Source organism: Strix uralensis, chromosome 8 (assembly GCF_047716275.1).
Source record: "Strix uralensis isolate ZFMK-TIS-50842 chromosome 8, bStrUra1, whole genome shotgun sequence".
NCBI lineage: Eukaryota > Metazoa > Chordata > Aves > Strigiformes > Strigidae > Strix > Strix uralensis.
In genome coordinates this window covers 29,125,754-29,139,873 of record NC_133979.1, presented here as the reverse complement: position 1 = coordinate 29,139,873, position 14,120 = coordinate 29,125,754, and the positions used below count along the sequence as shown (strand labels likewise).

The following is a 14,120-nucleotide window of genomic DNA, read 5'->3' as shown; positions in this document are numbered from 1 at the left end:
TAACCACCAGATTAAAGAACCCTTCAGCACCCAGTATTTTCTTCACTATTCCCACTGATGTCTGTCCGCATCTGTTGCTACTACTAATATGGATCCTAAATAATGATTTGAGTTTGTAAATGTTGATCTCGTTGATTTGCCCAAGATTTCATAAATCTGGCAGGACTAGAACTTCTCCTGCAATAAATAGGGTATGGACGCTCAGATCAAGGCACCGTTCTGACGAGTACAGGGGGAGTCTGTTTGAATGGTTAATAGTGATCTATTTTCCATCTTTTCATCTGTAGGATATCTGACAGATAAAGATCTCCTGGAGTTTCTCATCCGGTGCCAGAATGGCTTGAAGGATAATGGTGTTATCATTCTCAAGGACAATGTAGCCAGGGAGGGCTGTATCCTGGATTGTCTGGATAGTAGTGTGATCCGAGACCTGGACATCCTCCACAGCCTCATTGAAATGAGTGGACTCACCATCCTACGGGAGGAGAGGCAGGAGGGGTTCCCTGAGCAGTGTGTCCCTGTCTGGATGCTGGCCATGCAGAAAGGCCCTGGCCATTCCTGACTGCACAGTGAGATTGCAGAGACTGGACAATGGATGAACCGCAGGACTGGGAAGGAGAAAAGCATCTACTAGAATCCTCCTAACCATGCACTGCTACTGCTACGCTAGGGCAGCAACTACTAAAGGATCGGGAGAGAATTACAATTGAGCCTGCTTCTCCAGGGAATAGTCTGCTTCTACATCCTGCCTGCTTCATCACTCTCTCCACTTTTAAAAGCCTTTCTAACAGCTCCTTGTCAGATCCCTCTTTCGTGAAGAAGTCAATACTGGACAAAACTCAACTAATAGAAAATAATTGGGTCTGAAGTTTCTGTAGTGGCTAATACATTTTGGAGTGTTCTGTATGAGGTGTTAAGAAATAAGCCTGGTTTTTACTACGGCACTTAAAAATCATCTTGGAATTTAAGAAGGATCTGTCAGATCACTGAGGCAGGAAATTCAAATAACTTCTGGAAAACCTAACCCAAATTTTGACTGTCATCACTATCTGTACTTTAAAATATTTAAAGCAAAAATGTAAGGAAAGTTTTATCCATTTGTTGGCATCAGCTATGCAGTTTATTTATTCTTTTGCATTTCTGTCAGTGTAGACAATAAGACAACCTGGTTAATTTTCCATTTTTAGGAACTTTATCCTCCTGATGTTTCTGCCATAGAACAATAGTGGTGCGTAAGGGTTTTTGCACTCCAGGGGGAAACTTAAATGACAAATATATGCATGTTTGCATTGAAATTTTGTGAAAAGATTGCCCCACAAATTACATTCTGGAAAATATTTTTTCAAAATGTTCACAGTGGGAACCACTTGAAAGCTTCTTTTTATTATTCATACCACTGTAAATTTCTTTCTTTCCCACATTCAGAACAAGTCTGGCACCATATGCAGAGCTAATGGGATTTCATGGGGTGTTAATAGTAAGACTGTAAGAAGAACTAATACAGTATTGTATTAATTAACAACTGTACTAAACTGCAGAGGGTGTTAGTGTAACCCAAAAGCATATATGATTTATATTCAAACAGCAGCTGTATAAGCCTGGATTTGAAAATACTAACACACATACTATCTCCTTAAGGCTCACAGAAACTACACATTAAGCTTCTTGTCCTATCCATATAGGTGCAGAAAGTGCTGTGGGAGGACAGAAGTTCATTGTGCAAAAAAATTCTGAATTTGAAATTCTGATTCATTCTGAATGAGGTCAAGAAGGGAGAATTTTGAAATTCTTTATGAAGGAAAACCACACAACCACAGACTTTTCCAAGCTGATTAAAACTTTTGTTCAAACAAGATCAAATATTTCTTTTGAATTGGACTTTTAAAATAATTTGCACTTAAAATATAATTAAATGCAGTAAAAAGCATATTAAATATGGCTTGTTCAAAGTTTTAGAAATTAGTGATAACATTACAATGGACTGTTCTGACTCTGTCAGAATTTTTATCATGTTTTATTCCCCTGAAATGCAATTCTGGCAAAACTTATCAGACTTTTTAAAGAGTTGCATTATGACAAATCTCCATGTTCTGATGGAAAGGGAGTGCTATAAAACATCCTTCACATGACTGTAGGCATAATTGCCTGTGTCAAATATTGTCATCTGCATTAGATTAACTCACATAGAAGCCTGAAGATAACGAGATCAGGGAACCTCTCAGCTGGATTTTAGTACACTTTGCCATCCTTTGATAGCAAATCTCCAGTTTTGGTTTTAATTGCATAACTCATCTTCTCTAGCAATATGGTTGCATATGTTGAGAATTTCCAATTTATGGCAGAGGGCTTCCTGCCATCAAATCTTATCCAGCAATTGTTCTCTTAATGTGCCATCGCTAATTGTAGCATTAAGGAAAACAACCCTGGTGATTTGGCGAATATTCTGGCGTGTCGTATAACCTAGAAACCTATGGTTCCCATGACACAGATGCTTCTGGAATGTTTTGGCTGATTCTTCCATTCTAATCAGCTGGTAATGGATGTAAATTTAGTATGTAACACTGTTAAAAACCCAAGGTGAACTCTTACATTCTGGAATTGTCCCCAGAACTAAGTGCTTCAAATTCCCTTTCAGCCACTACAACACTTTCATTCTGCCGAGGCAGTAAAAGCTGATGTGGTCTTTGTGTACATATGAGTGTGTGCAGATACCTGAAGGAAACCCAGTCATTTGTTTTACAGGAAAGAGGCATCAGTCCTATAGTTTGTAACCCTAGTTAGCAATAACAGGAGAATATTGAAAAGGCCTTTATGTGGATTACAAATTAATTTGTCCTTCACCATTTTTTTTCCAGCCAGAGACATCTGCCATGGTGCAGAATACTTGGGGACTGCTGGAAATCCTAGTACAATGGTGTCTGCCAGGCATATCTGAATGGTGTTGGTCACTACGATGGTGAGAGAACGGCATTCTGGAAATAGGGAAGTAAACAATTTAATACAAATCTAAACAAACAGCTGCCACATCTCACAGGGCAGAATATATCAGCTGTTCACTTACACAACAGAGTGGGTGCAGTTCAGTAATGAGAGACGTGGTTCCAAGATGGATATAGAATGTAATGTGGTTTAAGATGAAAGGTCGAATATAAATGACTGGTATTGTTATCAATGCAATACATTTTTCAAGGTAAAAATGTTCTTCCTGTATTTTGTACATCTTTCCTATTCGAATTTCCAGAATAGATGTACATAAACATATAATGAAAATTGGTTCCCTTAACTATGTGAGAAAAGAGACAAGTAAAATCTTAATTTGGTAGAAAAACCCATATTTCATGGTTCCCACATTCCTGGAAATTAATGTTTCATGGCTATGTTGCTTCCACAGTAAAATATTAAAGCTTTTCTGGTGACATAATGAACCTCAAGAGTAAAAGAAACACAAGCCCTCCAGGGCCTTAAATGCATGAGATTGCTGCAGACTGAATAATATTTTGGTTTCCTCCTTTTCCAAGATATATTTTAATTCAAGAACTCCCAGTCAACCAGTGTAGGCCACCCTTAAATGTTCATGAACATGAGTAAGGTCTGGACTTTACTATATTATATAATAATAATAATAATGAATCACAAATTTGAAACAGAAGATCTTGCTTAGAAATCATCTATGTGTCACTTGCTCTTTGGTGTTCAAAGACTGGATAATCAACTCAGTTGCTCTGCCTCAACTTTCAGGTTATTTAAACCATGCATTTAGAGAAGCCTTTAGCTCATCAGATTGCAGTGGGAGTTTGAGTCCCCTTTGTTTGGTGCTCATTTAAGACTTGTTCCCAATCTCAGTATTACCAGAAATTTAATCCAAGGTCAAGACACTGACTGAGGCAAAGTTCACAGAACATTCAGGGTCCTTCGAGCTCAAACCCTCATTTGCCACTGACAGGTAGTTAGTGAAATACCCAATTAGTCCTTCAATCAGATGTTTCTCACATCACTACTCAAGTAAACGCTTAGCCAAAGTGCAGTAAAGACTGCTTCTGCCATGTCACCACAAAAGCTCCTGGTAATGCTTGGTTTCCCCATATCAGGTCCTGTGCTTCTATTCTGTGTGATGGAAAGCCAAATTATTATCTTTATTATATGAATGTGAGGTTCCTTGCAAAGAGATCGTCAAGCCCTGACAGTAGCCCCCAAATGCTTCTGCAACCCGAAGAAAATGTAAGGAAGCAATTCTTACAGTGGTCTGAACAGTGATCCCAACTGTGCAGCTCCAGCAACCACCAAAGCTCAAGCTGTTTGTGTTCCGAAGGCAACTCAGACATTACAAATGTCCTTTCATTCCTAATTGGAAGAGAGAGCCGTCATCCTGAAACATATCACTGAGTGGATATTCTAAAATACTTTGTTTCAGAAATGCTGAAATGATCATATCAGATATTTTTAGTTTGACCTTCTTGTTTGGATGTTTATATAATCTAGTCTAAACTGACATGTTATGTGAGATGATAATGTAATACATTATATAGTATTGTAATAGTTTAAATGAAACATGAGTTGCCTACAGAATATGCTAATAAAATCAGTACATTCCCTGCCCCCAAATTTAGTGAAACAAGTCAGCAATTTCCAGAGGAGACAGTAATTTCAAGAGGAGCAGTTCTGACAAGAAGTATTTGCCCGAGCTCTTTTCCTCCAGACATAGCCCATCCATTCAGGCAGCTTGCAGTGTGCCTGGCCTAGGGAGCAGCCACCTTAGGGTCTTTGACAGGCAGGAAGAAGAAACTGGCACCTCCAGAGCAATTCAGACCACCTCAGAGCTGAACTGGCTTGAAATAAGAGTCTCTTCTCTCCCTGGTGGTTGTACAGTGGGAATGAAAGCACATCCTTGTTACAACCGATTCAGTATCTTCATTGTTAATGTCAAACAGAAGTGCAGTGTGATCTGAGGAGCTGTGACTGTCAAAACCAGAAAAAGGCATGGACTTGGATAACCAAACACCCATTAAAAATCAAAGTCATGGTACTGGGGCACTACATTAATGGGAGCAATATATCACTGCATAATGCCAGCTGACAAAGCTTTGCCAGTTATTCCACTGAGTGCCCTGAGTACCTTTATGCCATTCACTTGTTTTTTCCTTTCTCTTAATCGAGGCTCCCCAGAGCGTTTACAATGGCATATCAGACAGTAGGCCTGTCCAGAGGAACTTGGCTGTTACGTGTGATTAAAACCAGTTGTGTTGCATCCCATCCCTCTTCTCTTCCTTTGATGCTTCTTCCAACTTGCCAAGAAAATCCCTCCTCCACTTGCCAAAAATGATTTGTTCTCTGTGGACATCACCACATCTCATTGAAGTAAAACAGATTACCTTTGATTTTAAGAGGAGGTAATTCTGTTTATCTGAGAGCAATAACAACACGCTGTATTTCAAACATACAGGTTAATACCCATCTCTTTCAATTGATGTCAAGTAGGGACTCCCAGACCTTTGTACCAAACAAAGCTCACGTTCTCATCATCGCCACAAATAACGGTATTTGTATGACACTATACATCCCTAGACCTTGAAGCATGCATGTTCAGGACAAGGAAACTGAGGCACAGAAGGGTGAAAGCATTACAGCTTTACCTAAGTGGTAGCTGTGAGTGATTAACACCTCCACAAATCAGGCCACTACAGGAACTACAGAGTGTTTTGCAGGCAGGCATAAACTTATTGTGGTCATATTTGGAGCAGATAGATTGAAACAGCATGGTTGTGGCTAGCCTGCTTATTAGGCCAACCTGATATATCCTGCAAAGACAGGGCTCAGGCTGAACAGGAACATAAAGAGCTTCTATTCCTTTCAAGGCATTGGAAGAACAACCTTGTGTATGTCTTCAGCAAAAATAAAGACAGAAAATTGATGGAAAGTCTCTGTTCCCTGTATCTCTCTTCCAAAAATGTTGAATTTGCAGGCATTTCAACCTGTTGTGGTATTTTCAGGATCCTGAGACTAAGGTTTTTAGAGGCATGTGAAGATGCAGAAGTCCTGTAAGTGCATTGTGACTTAGACACCTCTTGGTGTCTTTGGATGCCTGTAAGTCTCTGAAGATTTGGCTTGTAGGAACCTCAGCTTCACACAAGACTACATTTTCAGAATTATCTAGGACACCAGATTTGAAAGCATATAAGTGCCTGTCAGTGGAGGTAGGCATCTAGAGGCATCTCTAAAGTGTTTGGCCTATTCAATCAAAGTTTAGCACCAGCATGTCTTTGAAAACCGCGCAGGGACATGTAGGCATCTTAGGGACAAAATCTCACTTGATTTGAGACACCTAAATATAGATGTCTCATCTAAGATAATTGTCTAGGCTCTCTTTGCAGTCAGTGGAGAAGAAGTGGCCCATACAGGAGACATTCATGACAGGCCCATGCATTCTTCCCATTCTAGATAGGTGTATAAAAGATCCAAGCAATAGCAGTCCTTCTGAAAGCTCCATTCAATTGTGTCACTTTACAGTGACTTGAACTGATTTGTAGGTACATTATGCCTGATTGTTCCCCTCTCCCTAACCTCTGACAATGCCCTGTGAATGTAGAATCCTGATTCACAGACTGTCTCTTCCAGATCTGTAGCAGAGATTCCCAAACAGTGACACATGCAGCCTGACACTGCTGGGAGCAACTTCAGTTCCTGCTGCCTCTGCTGCTGGGGCAATACTCCAGTGTGGAAATCCACTCACACTCCTCCAGTAACAGAATAACAAATATACAGCATCATCAACTCCAGAAAATAAAAAATCACAGATCTAGCTTCAAAATCTTTGGAAGATTTCTCTCTGTGTGTACACATACAGTTAACAGTTTTACAGATGTATATGCATGCATGTGGAATATACGCAGTTTGTATTGACCAAGGTGTCCTGTGGTCTTTGGAATATGTGTGGCTTGCCAGCTTTTCACAAGGCATCTGCTGCAGTGGAACAGAAGCCACTATGTAATCTGGATCCCCAGCCACACAAAGAAATGGTCCAGCACTATTCGCCAAGGCAACTGTTGCTAGATCAGCATTGGATGTCATCTGCTCAACCTGGCTTCATCCCAGGACTCCATGGCAGGATCCCTTAGGTGACACCTGGCACGTCTCACTTGTAAAACCCACACGGATCTGTCCTAGCCTCTCTGAATTAATGTTGCTTGTATCTTAAGCCTCTCAGTCATGAGAGGATCAGCTAAGAGGACCTAATGACCTTGTGACTCCCTTCTCTATGGCCACATACAATCACAGAACACACCAGGCATGAGATGCTTCTCACCTAATTTGGACATCTAAGAGACACTTGTCTGAGGTTAAGATAATTGTCAAATCTTCCCATGATTGTCACTGGGGAGGGATCAGCTCCTCCCAGAAAACTTCTTCCCTCCTGTGATGGTTATCCCATATACTCAACTGTAGAAGAAGCCTACAGGACTGTCGTAGGTTCAGACAAGTCATTCTTAAGTGTTTAAGCAAGGTGAGATGAATTCCAGCTCAAGTGTATGGGAATTCATGGACCCCACTGTGAGACCAATATTCAGTGCATTCAAGTATGTTTTTTCTCCACAGATGTGGAACTTGGATCTGCAGCCCCAGCTGTAAAAATCTTGCAACTCTGAAAGCCTCTACTGAGGACCAAAGTGAAGGTTGTCGGAAATTACTCCATCTTGGACCCTTTCGCATTTTCCTTTCAGAAGGTAAGGGCACGGATACTCCTGAAAACTCAGTGGAGTACAAAATTGCACTGATGTTTGGCTTGTACCTCACCCAGATAGACATGATAAGTTTCCTGAGAGGTGCTTTTTGCACTCTGGATTGATCAGTTTACCAGTGAGCCAGACCTGACCCTCTGTTGGGTCTTATTAAATAACACACTAGTTTTATTTATGGATCAGTACGTGAGTGCATTGCTAAATAAAGTGGCTTCTCCTAAAATCAGGGTATCATTGGCAAACTCTTAAAAATCCGACCCATAAAATAAACAGACTCCAGGAGTTACCTGTGACTCCTGCCACTGCAGTAACTTCAAGGTAACAAGAAGTCAATAAATCTCCATCAGCAAAATCCCCACTGGGATCCAGCAACTGAGACTCTGAAGCAGCAGTCATCAAGAGAAACTAGGTAATTCAGTAAAACATTAAAGTTCCCAGAGGAACCATATTTGGGCTGCCTTGAATTGGTGAGAGAGGCAGGCCTGACCACTTACCAAAGGCAAAACATAGGCCATTGAAGAGGCTCCTGTTTGGATAGCGTCTGTAGAGCCACTCTGCTGTCTACTTGCTCCCTGCCTGTGATTAGGCTGTGTGTCATCCCTAGCTGTCTAGATGCCAAGGCAGAGGGACCCTGACCACGTGAGTATGTTCTCATTTCACTGCTCAGGTAGGATTAAGTCCCTGTCGTTCTGTTCTCATTGGTCTTGTAGATCCCCAAGCTTATGTCTGATAGCACCTTCAGTTTGCAGCATGCAGTAATTCTGATTTCAGTGGGCAGACCAAACCCTGCCTTTGCCCTAATGTCGCTGAGATCAGTAACTAATTATCTCTTTTTCTGGGCTCTTTCAGCACAGGCAGCTTTCTCCTGTCTCCCCCAACAGACTGCATTCTCTACAGCAAGGAGAGAAATAACACCTCACAAAACACGGCTGAGCACATCATTGCATTGATCCAAACCAGCCATGCAACAACCAGGACAGGTACACGAACTGAACAGAAAGGATTTAGGAACCAGTGAACTACGTTGCAGCGCTGCCTTCTCAGGTAGACAGATGTACTTACAGTCAGGTTTTTATGGCCTCCAGCATCTCAGCATCAGAGCGTGTTGTAAAAATAAGATCCTCTCCACCCCACTGTCAGGTGGGGAAGGACTAGTTAGCTTCATTGCATGTATGGGAACCCCAGAAAGCAGGATACATTCATCTCATCTTACTTCAGCTGTTTAGTCCAACTGGTTATTACAACAGTCTAATAATCAGGGAAGCAAGGCCAGTACCTCTGCAAGACTCTTCAGTCCATCTGGTGCTATTGGACAAATCTGACATTAGGCATATCATGCCTTTCTGGGCTGATTAATGATTTGGTCTTCATCTGGGACCATATACCTAATGTTAAATGAGTTCAATCTCATCTTGAGGGAAGAGGGGCCTTAGAGAGTTGTATGCGTTAAAGGAGGGAACAAACCTAGCTCTCCTTAGTCACAGCCATGTGCTCATACCACTGAACCATTTTCTCTCTTATTTCTGTAAACTGAGGGGATTTGGGTTTCCAGCACGGTAAACAAGGATTTAACTACTTCCTCCGTCCTCCCAAATAACTTTCCTTGAAATTAACATGGTAAACACAGCCCTCACTCTCAAAAAAGCCTTTCTGCTTGGTGTTGGTTTTGTAACTGATCCTCTGCTGGAAAACAAGCAACTCAGATTTCTGCTAAAAACAGCCCAAGGGAACCTCTTAACAATAAGATTACAAACAGTCTTATACCCTGCTCCACGGGGTCCTGTGACAGAAGAGTAGACACCCAGCCATGGGTGGGTTTGTAATCCTGTGTGATAAAGAAGCGTTAGGGCAGCTGGCAGCACACGGAGAGCAGCAGAGAGTGCCTCGCTCCCCTCCAGCTTTGTGCCCTGCTTGTCAGACAAAGAGTGGACAGAACAGCATCTGGCACCTGGGATCAGGAGCCAGAAAGAAGCTGTGGCCTCATGCTGGGCATGTGTGAGTTGCAAAGGTGGTGGTGCGAAAGGAGAGGGATGTTTGACATAGAAAGCAGGAGACTTGACAGGCTGGAGTATTTTCATTGTGAGAATGGCTTTCAAAGAATGACATTTTAGGGAATAATAATCTTGTGTTTGTAGTTAACACCCTTTAAGGCTTAACTGCACTGTGACAGTTAGAAAGTTGTTCTTTCAAAATGAAAATTCTCACATAACTAGAGAATGTAGAAGTGTGTCTAACCTGCCTTTGCAGATTTTCCTTCCTTCCTGTCCCATAACAATGAGTGCACACAAATAGCCTGATGTATCCATAGAAGCACAGTGGCAGAAGTCAAAGATCAAAACAAAGATGACATGTAAGGAGGCAGAGTCAGAGACAGGAGAAAACCAGGGACTGTGCTACTTCTCTTGACTGGGGAATAGCGAGAAACTTGCTGCCTATCACATAGTCTAGGAATATGTGTTGGAACCGTGCCTTCTAAATGTCTTTCCTTAAGGTTAGGCTTAAAAGCACAAAGCAGCTTACAGCACTTTCATTCGTAGGTCTCAAAGGGTGCAGTGCAGGGAGGAGCATCTGGTAATCCCTACTGTAGAAGGGAAAACAATGGCCCGGAGCATCGTATCACTGAGTAGCCAAGTTGGGAATCCCACCTGAATCAATCCTGTCTCTGGACAAAGCTGTGACTTCCCTATGAGTACAACAGGTAAGTTTTTCACAGGCTGGGGCTAGGTTTTCTTTGGCATACTGTGTACCTTTCCTTCACAAGGGAGCTGAGAATGACAGCTAGCAACCAGCTCCCAGCCAAGGCCTCACTGCTGCTAGAGGCAGAGCAGGGCCTGCAAGGAGAGTGTCTTGGTACGGTAGGACGGGAGTTCCAGCCAGGACAGCTGAGGTGAAAATCCTGCACAAATCCATATGAGACACCCTTGAAGCTCAAGACATCCATCAGCTAATCCTCCCTTTGGCAATCCCCCCACTTACCCCTTCCATCAAAGGAGCTTGGATTACAACGGCTGCTGTCTTAATGAGTGAGACTCTGAAGGAGGCTGGTTTCTCCAGGACAAAAAGTAAAGTACTTTGCACTGTCTGGATCACCTTGCCTCTTAAGAGAACCAGGCATTTAACAAACTGTTACTGAGCCTCAGGAGGCAGGCAAGTGCTAACCCAGGGAGCTGTGCACCAGGCGAGCTGGGGCCTAGAGAAGCTAAGTGCCTTGTCTCATGCCGAAAAGTAATCATGACCTGAACTGGGCACAGAATGTGCATGTCCCACCTTGCAGGCTTTTGAGCAGATTGTAAGGCCAAGGCCCTGGCCATTCACTGTCACTACAGACCTAGTGGTGTTCTTTGGTGGAGGAAAGGTGTTAACTCACGTTTCCTGGCTGCACTCCAATTTGGCTGACTGCATTCTTGCTTTCTTAAATTCCTGCCCCAACCAACCAAACAGTTTTGACTGTTTGCTGATTCCCCCAATCACTTGTTGCTGTTGGTTGTGAAATGGCCCCTCTTTCATCCTGGACCTCACTGCATTGCGCTGCTTAAATAATCTGGGGATGTAAGGCTATCTACCATGACATTCCCTGTTCTGGAGAAGCACCTTTGCAAGATGGGTTCCCTCCCATTCCTTTCCAAGCCTTGGAAGTGTGGCTGTCACAAGAAGGATGGTGGAGTAGGGTGGTCTCATGTGCTGTTGCAGAGCTGATGTGCTTAGAGAAGGCTTTACAGTTTCTCAGTTCCTCTCATCGTTGTTTTCCCTGTAACTATCGTAACAAACTGCCCATGCCCCTCTAATCAAAGAAATGTGAAGTTAGCAAGAGGCCCCAAATACATTTCCTGGCAACAAGACAAAAGTAAGTCTACTGAGAAGTTTATGCAAAGAGAATATTTCTAGTATATACAGTTCTGTCTTGTTCTCAGATGCTCATACCAAAGCAATTACTGTATGGGAGATGCCGACTGGCTGGAAGAACCTGTCCATTCTGGGTCTGTAATGGAGTCTGTGAGGAGATCAGCTTCCTCGTGTGGAAGAAGGTAAGTGTGTGTGAGGAAGGGAGGCTGGGGCATGTTTATTTGGGAGGGTAACCTTTCTGGGCTGGGAGCCTACTTTTTAATTTATTTGGTGGTCCGGGAAAATTTGTCACATCACATTCTTCAGCTTCTATTTCCACTGAGGTGATTACATCACCCCGGAGTCTTAGCTAGCTAACAGGGATGCAGCTGTATAAAGTGCAGGCTGGCCATTTCATGATGGCAGCAATGTGGTTTGTCCCTAAGACAAACAAAGTTGCACAGAAGAGGTAGAAGTCTGGGTCCAGCCAGGGAAATGCAGGTCCAAGGCCAACTCTGAACTTTGAGCCAGCTCACGGATGGTTTTTTCCATGTCTGCTTTTACCCCACCCTTCAGCTCCTCACAGATCAGATCCAGAGACACATGTGGCCTCTATGTTCCTGTAAGCACGGTGTCTGCTGTTTCAGGGTTCCTGGGAGAAATGCCCAGGACGAGTACCAGGGTTTTCCAAGTAATAACTCCAGTGGTCTGAGAAGCATTTTGATGGTCTGAAATTGCAGGGCATCTTGGCTTCTTGACAGCACTGCATCTTGCAAAACAAGGATGAGGGATCAAGGCCTGCAGGAGTTGGCACAAAGACTGAAACACAGGGTTGTGGCAAAGTGCTAAAAGCTGAGGAAGGTGGAAGGGGAAAGCTCTAGAGTGTGAGGTTTCCATGGTAGAGAATCAGTGGCTCTCCCACTCACATACTCTCTTTTTGGTGCCATCCCACATGCTAGCATGAATACAGGGGAAAACTCAGTGTCTGCTGGGTCACAACCCCTTGCTGTGGTGTGCCTGGGTTCAGACTCTCAGTATTCAAAGGGATGTTGGGGTATTTACTCATGGAGTCTCACAGCACCCCTGACAGGTGTCCTAGTACTTTACCACCATTTCACTCACAGCAGTGGTAAAGCAGTGCAGGGAATCACCTTGCACAGCCAGAGAGTGCGGCAGTGTCAAAGCCATAAAGAGAAAACTTGGGGCTGCCTGGTGCTCAGCTCACTGTTCTCCTCCAAACCCTGCTGCTTCCTCCGCAGAATGCTGAATCTGCTTCTGAACCCCATGTCTCCTGTTCCTAGTCTATCTTTACATCAAAATCTTAACAGCAGTTTAAAACTGGCATAATAGGTTTTGATAAAATGCATCTCTCAGCTCTTGCAGGCAGGGATTCTATTTGCAAAAGCTGAACTCTTCCTCCTGCAACGCAATGCAGTCATACTCTCAGAGAGTTAATAAAACCATGCGTGCCCTTTAAAAGAAGAAATCAGGAGGATTTTTTAGACATTTTTAGGCAAAGGTTCTTTTTTTTCTTCTTTTTTTTTCATGCAGCCTCCTTGGTAACCAGTTAAAACAAATTCCTCCAGACTGTAAACTAGAGATAATGGAGTTCGCCTTTAATCTCGGTCCGCTACAGATCAAGTTACCTCTTAGAAATTACTTATCCTGGCCAAGCAAATGAATTGGAATTGATGTTCTTAATTGTTTTCTAAATTGCTGTTCTCCACTCCCTTCCTCCCCTTCTCTCCACACAGCTGTTTTGCATCAGAGTCTAGTCTAATGGGTACTGTCACTCACACAAGGGGGTGAAGTCATGTGGTCATAAAAGAGAAAGATTGGGGGAAGAGAGGGAAATACCACCCAGTGCATTATCTGGCTGTGACACACACAAATTGAATAGAAATAATTCCTCCTAGGGGGCTAGTCCCAACAATGGACACAGTTCTGTCTTGGGCTAGAAAAATGTGGAGACTCACTCCATTCTCTGATACTTGCTTCTCTCTCACAGAGAAGGAAGATGATTAAAGCACTAGTTTGGGACACAGGAAACCTGAGTTGAAACTGCTGACTCTGCGGCAACCTCCTTTGTCTAGTTTTGTGCAAGTTGCTTTGTTTATGCCTTAGTGGCTGGATTTGTAATACATAAATAATACAATTCCCTTCCTTTCTCCTCAGGCCAACAACGGTCTTTCATTGGCCATATCTTACAAAAAAGCTTAACCTGCTCTCTGTCTCCAAAAAGTGCTTCAGTACTCCCTGTGTTTATATATATTAGTCTCCAGTTCATTCAAAACTCGCGCTCCAAAGCCTTTGGGCTCTGGGAGCATCAGGCCAGGACTTAACACCAGAATCCCATCTGTCCACATCCTCTGAAGTGGGGACAGATCTCAAGTCTTAATCAGGAACCATCTGCTGAGGATATTTTGCTTATATAAAAATCATTCCTGCATGTGAAATGTGTGCAAGCAAACTATTTCACAACTTCCGTGTCCTGCCACTATGTTCCCTTCCAACCTATAAATGACCAATAATCCCAGTTTTGCTGTCAACAGTTTTCAAAAATTC

The 14,120-nt window shown here is 42.9% G+C and overlaps 2 protein-coding genes across 11 annotated transcripts in view; both read left to right on the top strand.

Annotated features, from left to right (window-relative positions):
- The window catches only part of NTMT2 (N-terminal Xaa-Pro-Lys N-methyltransferase 2), a 39,403-nt gene extending 33,489 nt beyond the window's left edge, over positions 1 to 5,914 (top strand). For all 3 annotated transcript variants that reach the window (XM_074876884.1, XM_074876883.1, XM_074876885.1), the window contains one exon: positions 288 to 5,914. In XM_074876884.1, coding sequence (XP_074732985.1) covers positions 288 to 562 — 275 coding nt within the window. In that variant the 3' untranslated portion in view covers positions 563 to 5,914. The remainder of the gene's footprint in view (positions 1 to 287) is intronic.
- Positions 5,915 to 6,147: 233 nt separating this feature from the next.
- Positions 6,148 to 14,120, top strand: part of LOC141946689 (uncharacterized) — a 39,675-nt gene continuing 31,702 nt past the window's right edge. For 7 of the 8 annotated variants that reach the window (XM_074876894.1, XM_074876890.1, XM_074876886.1 and 4 more), the window contains exons 1-5: positions 6,148 to 7,498; positions 7,591 to 7,718; positions 8,583 to 8,713; positions 10,271 to 10,431; positions 11,645 to 11,758. In XM_074876894.1, coding sequence (XP_074732995.1) covers positions 11,670 to 11,758 — 89 coding nt within the window. In that variant the 5' untranslated portion in view covers positions 6,148 to 7,498; positions 7,591 to 7,718; positions 8,583 to 8,713; positions 10,271 to 10,431; positions 11,645 to 11,669. Of the gene's footprint in view, positions 7,499 to 7,590; positions 7,719 to 8,582; positions 8,714 to 10,270; positions 10,432 to 11,627; positions 11,759 to 14,120 lie in introns of all 8 variants that reach the window. The other variant, XM_074876888.1, reaches the window with a different exon arrangement.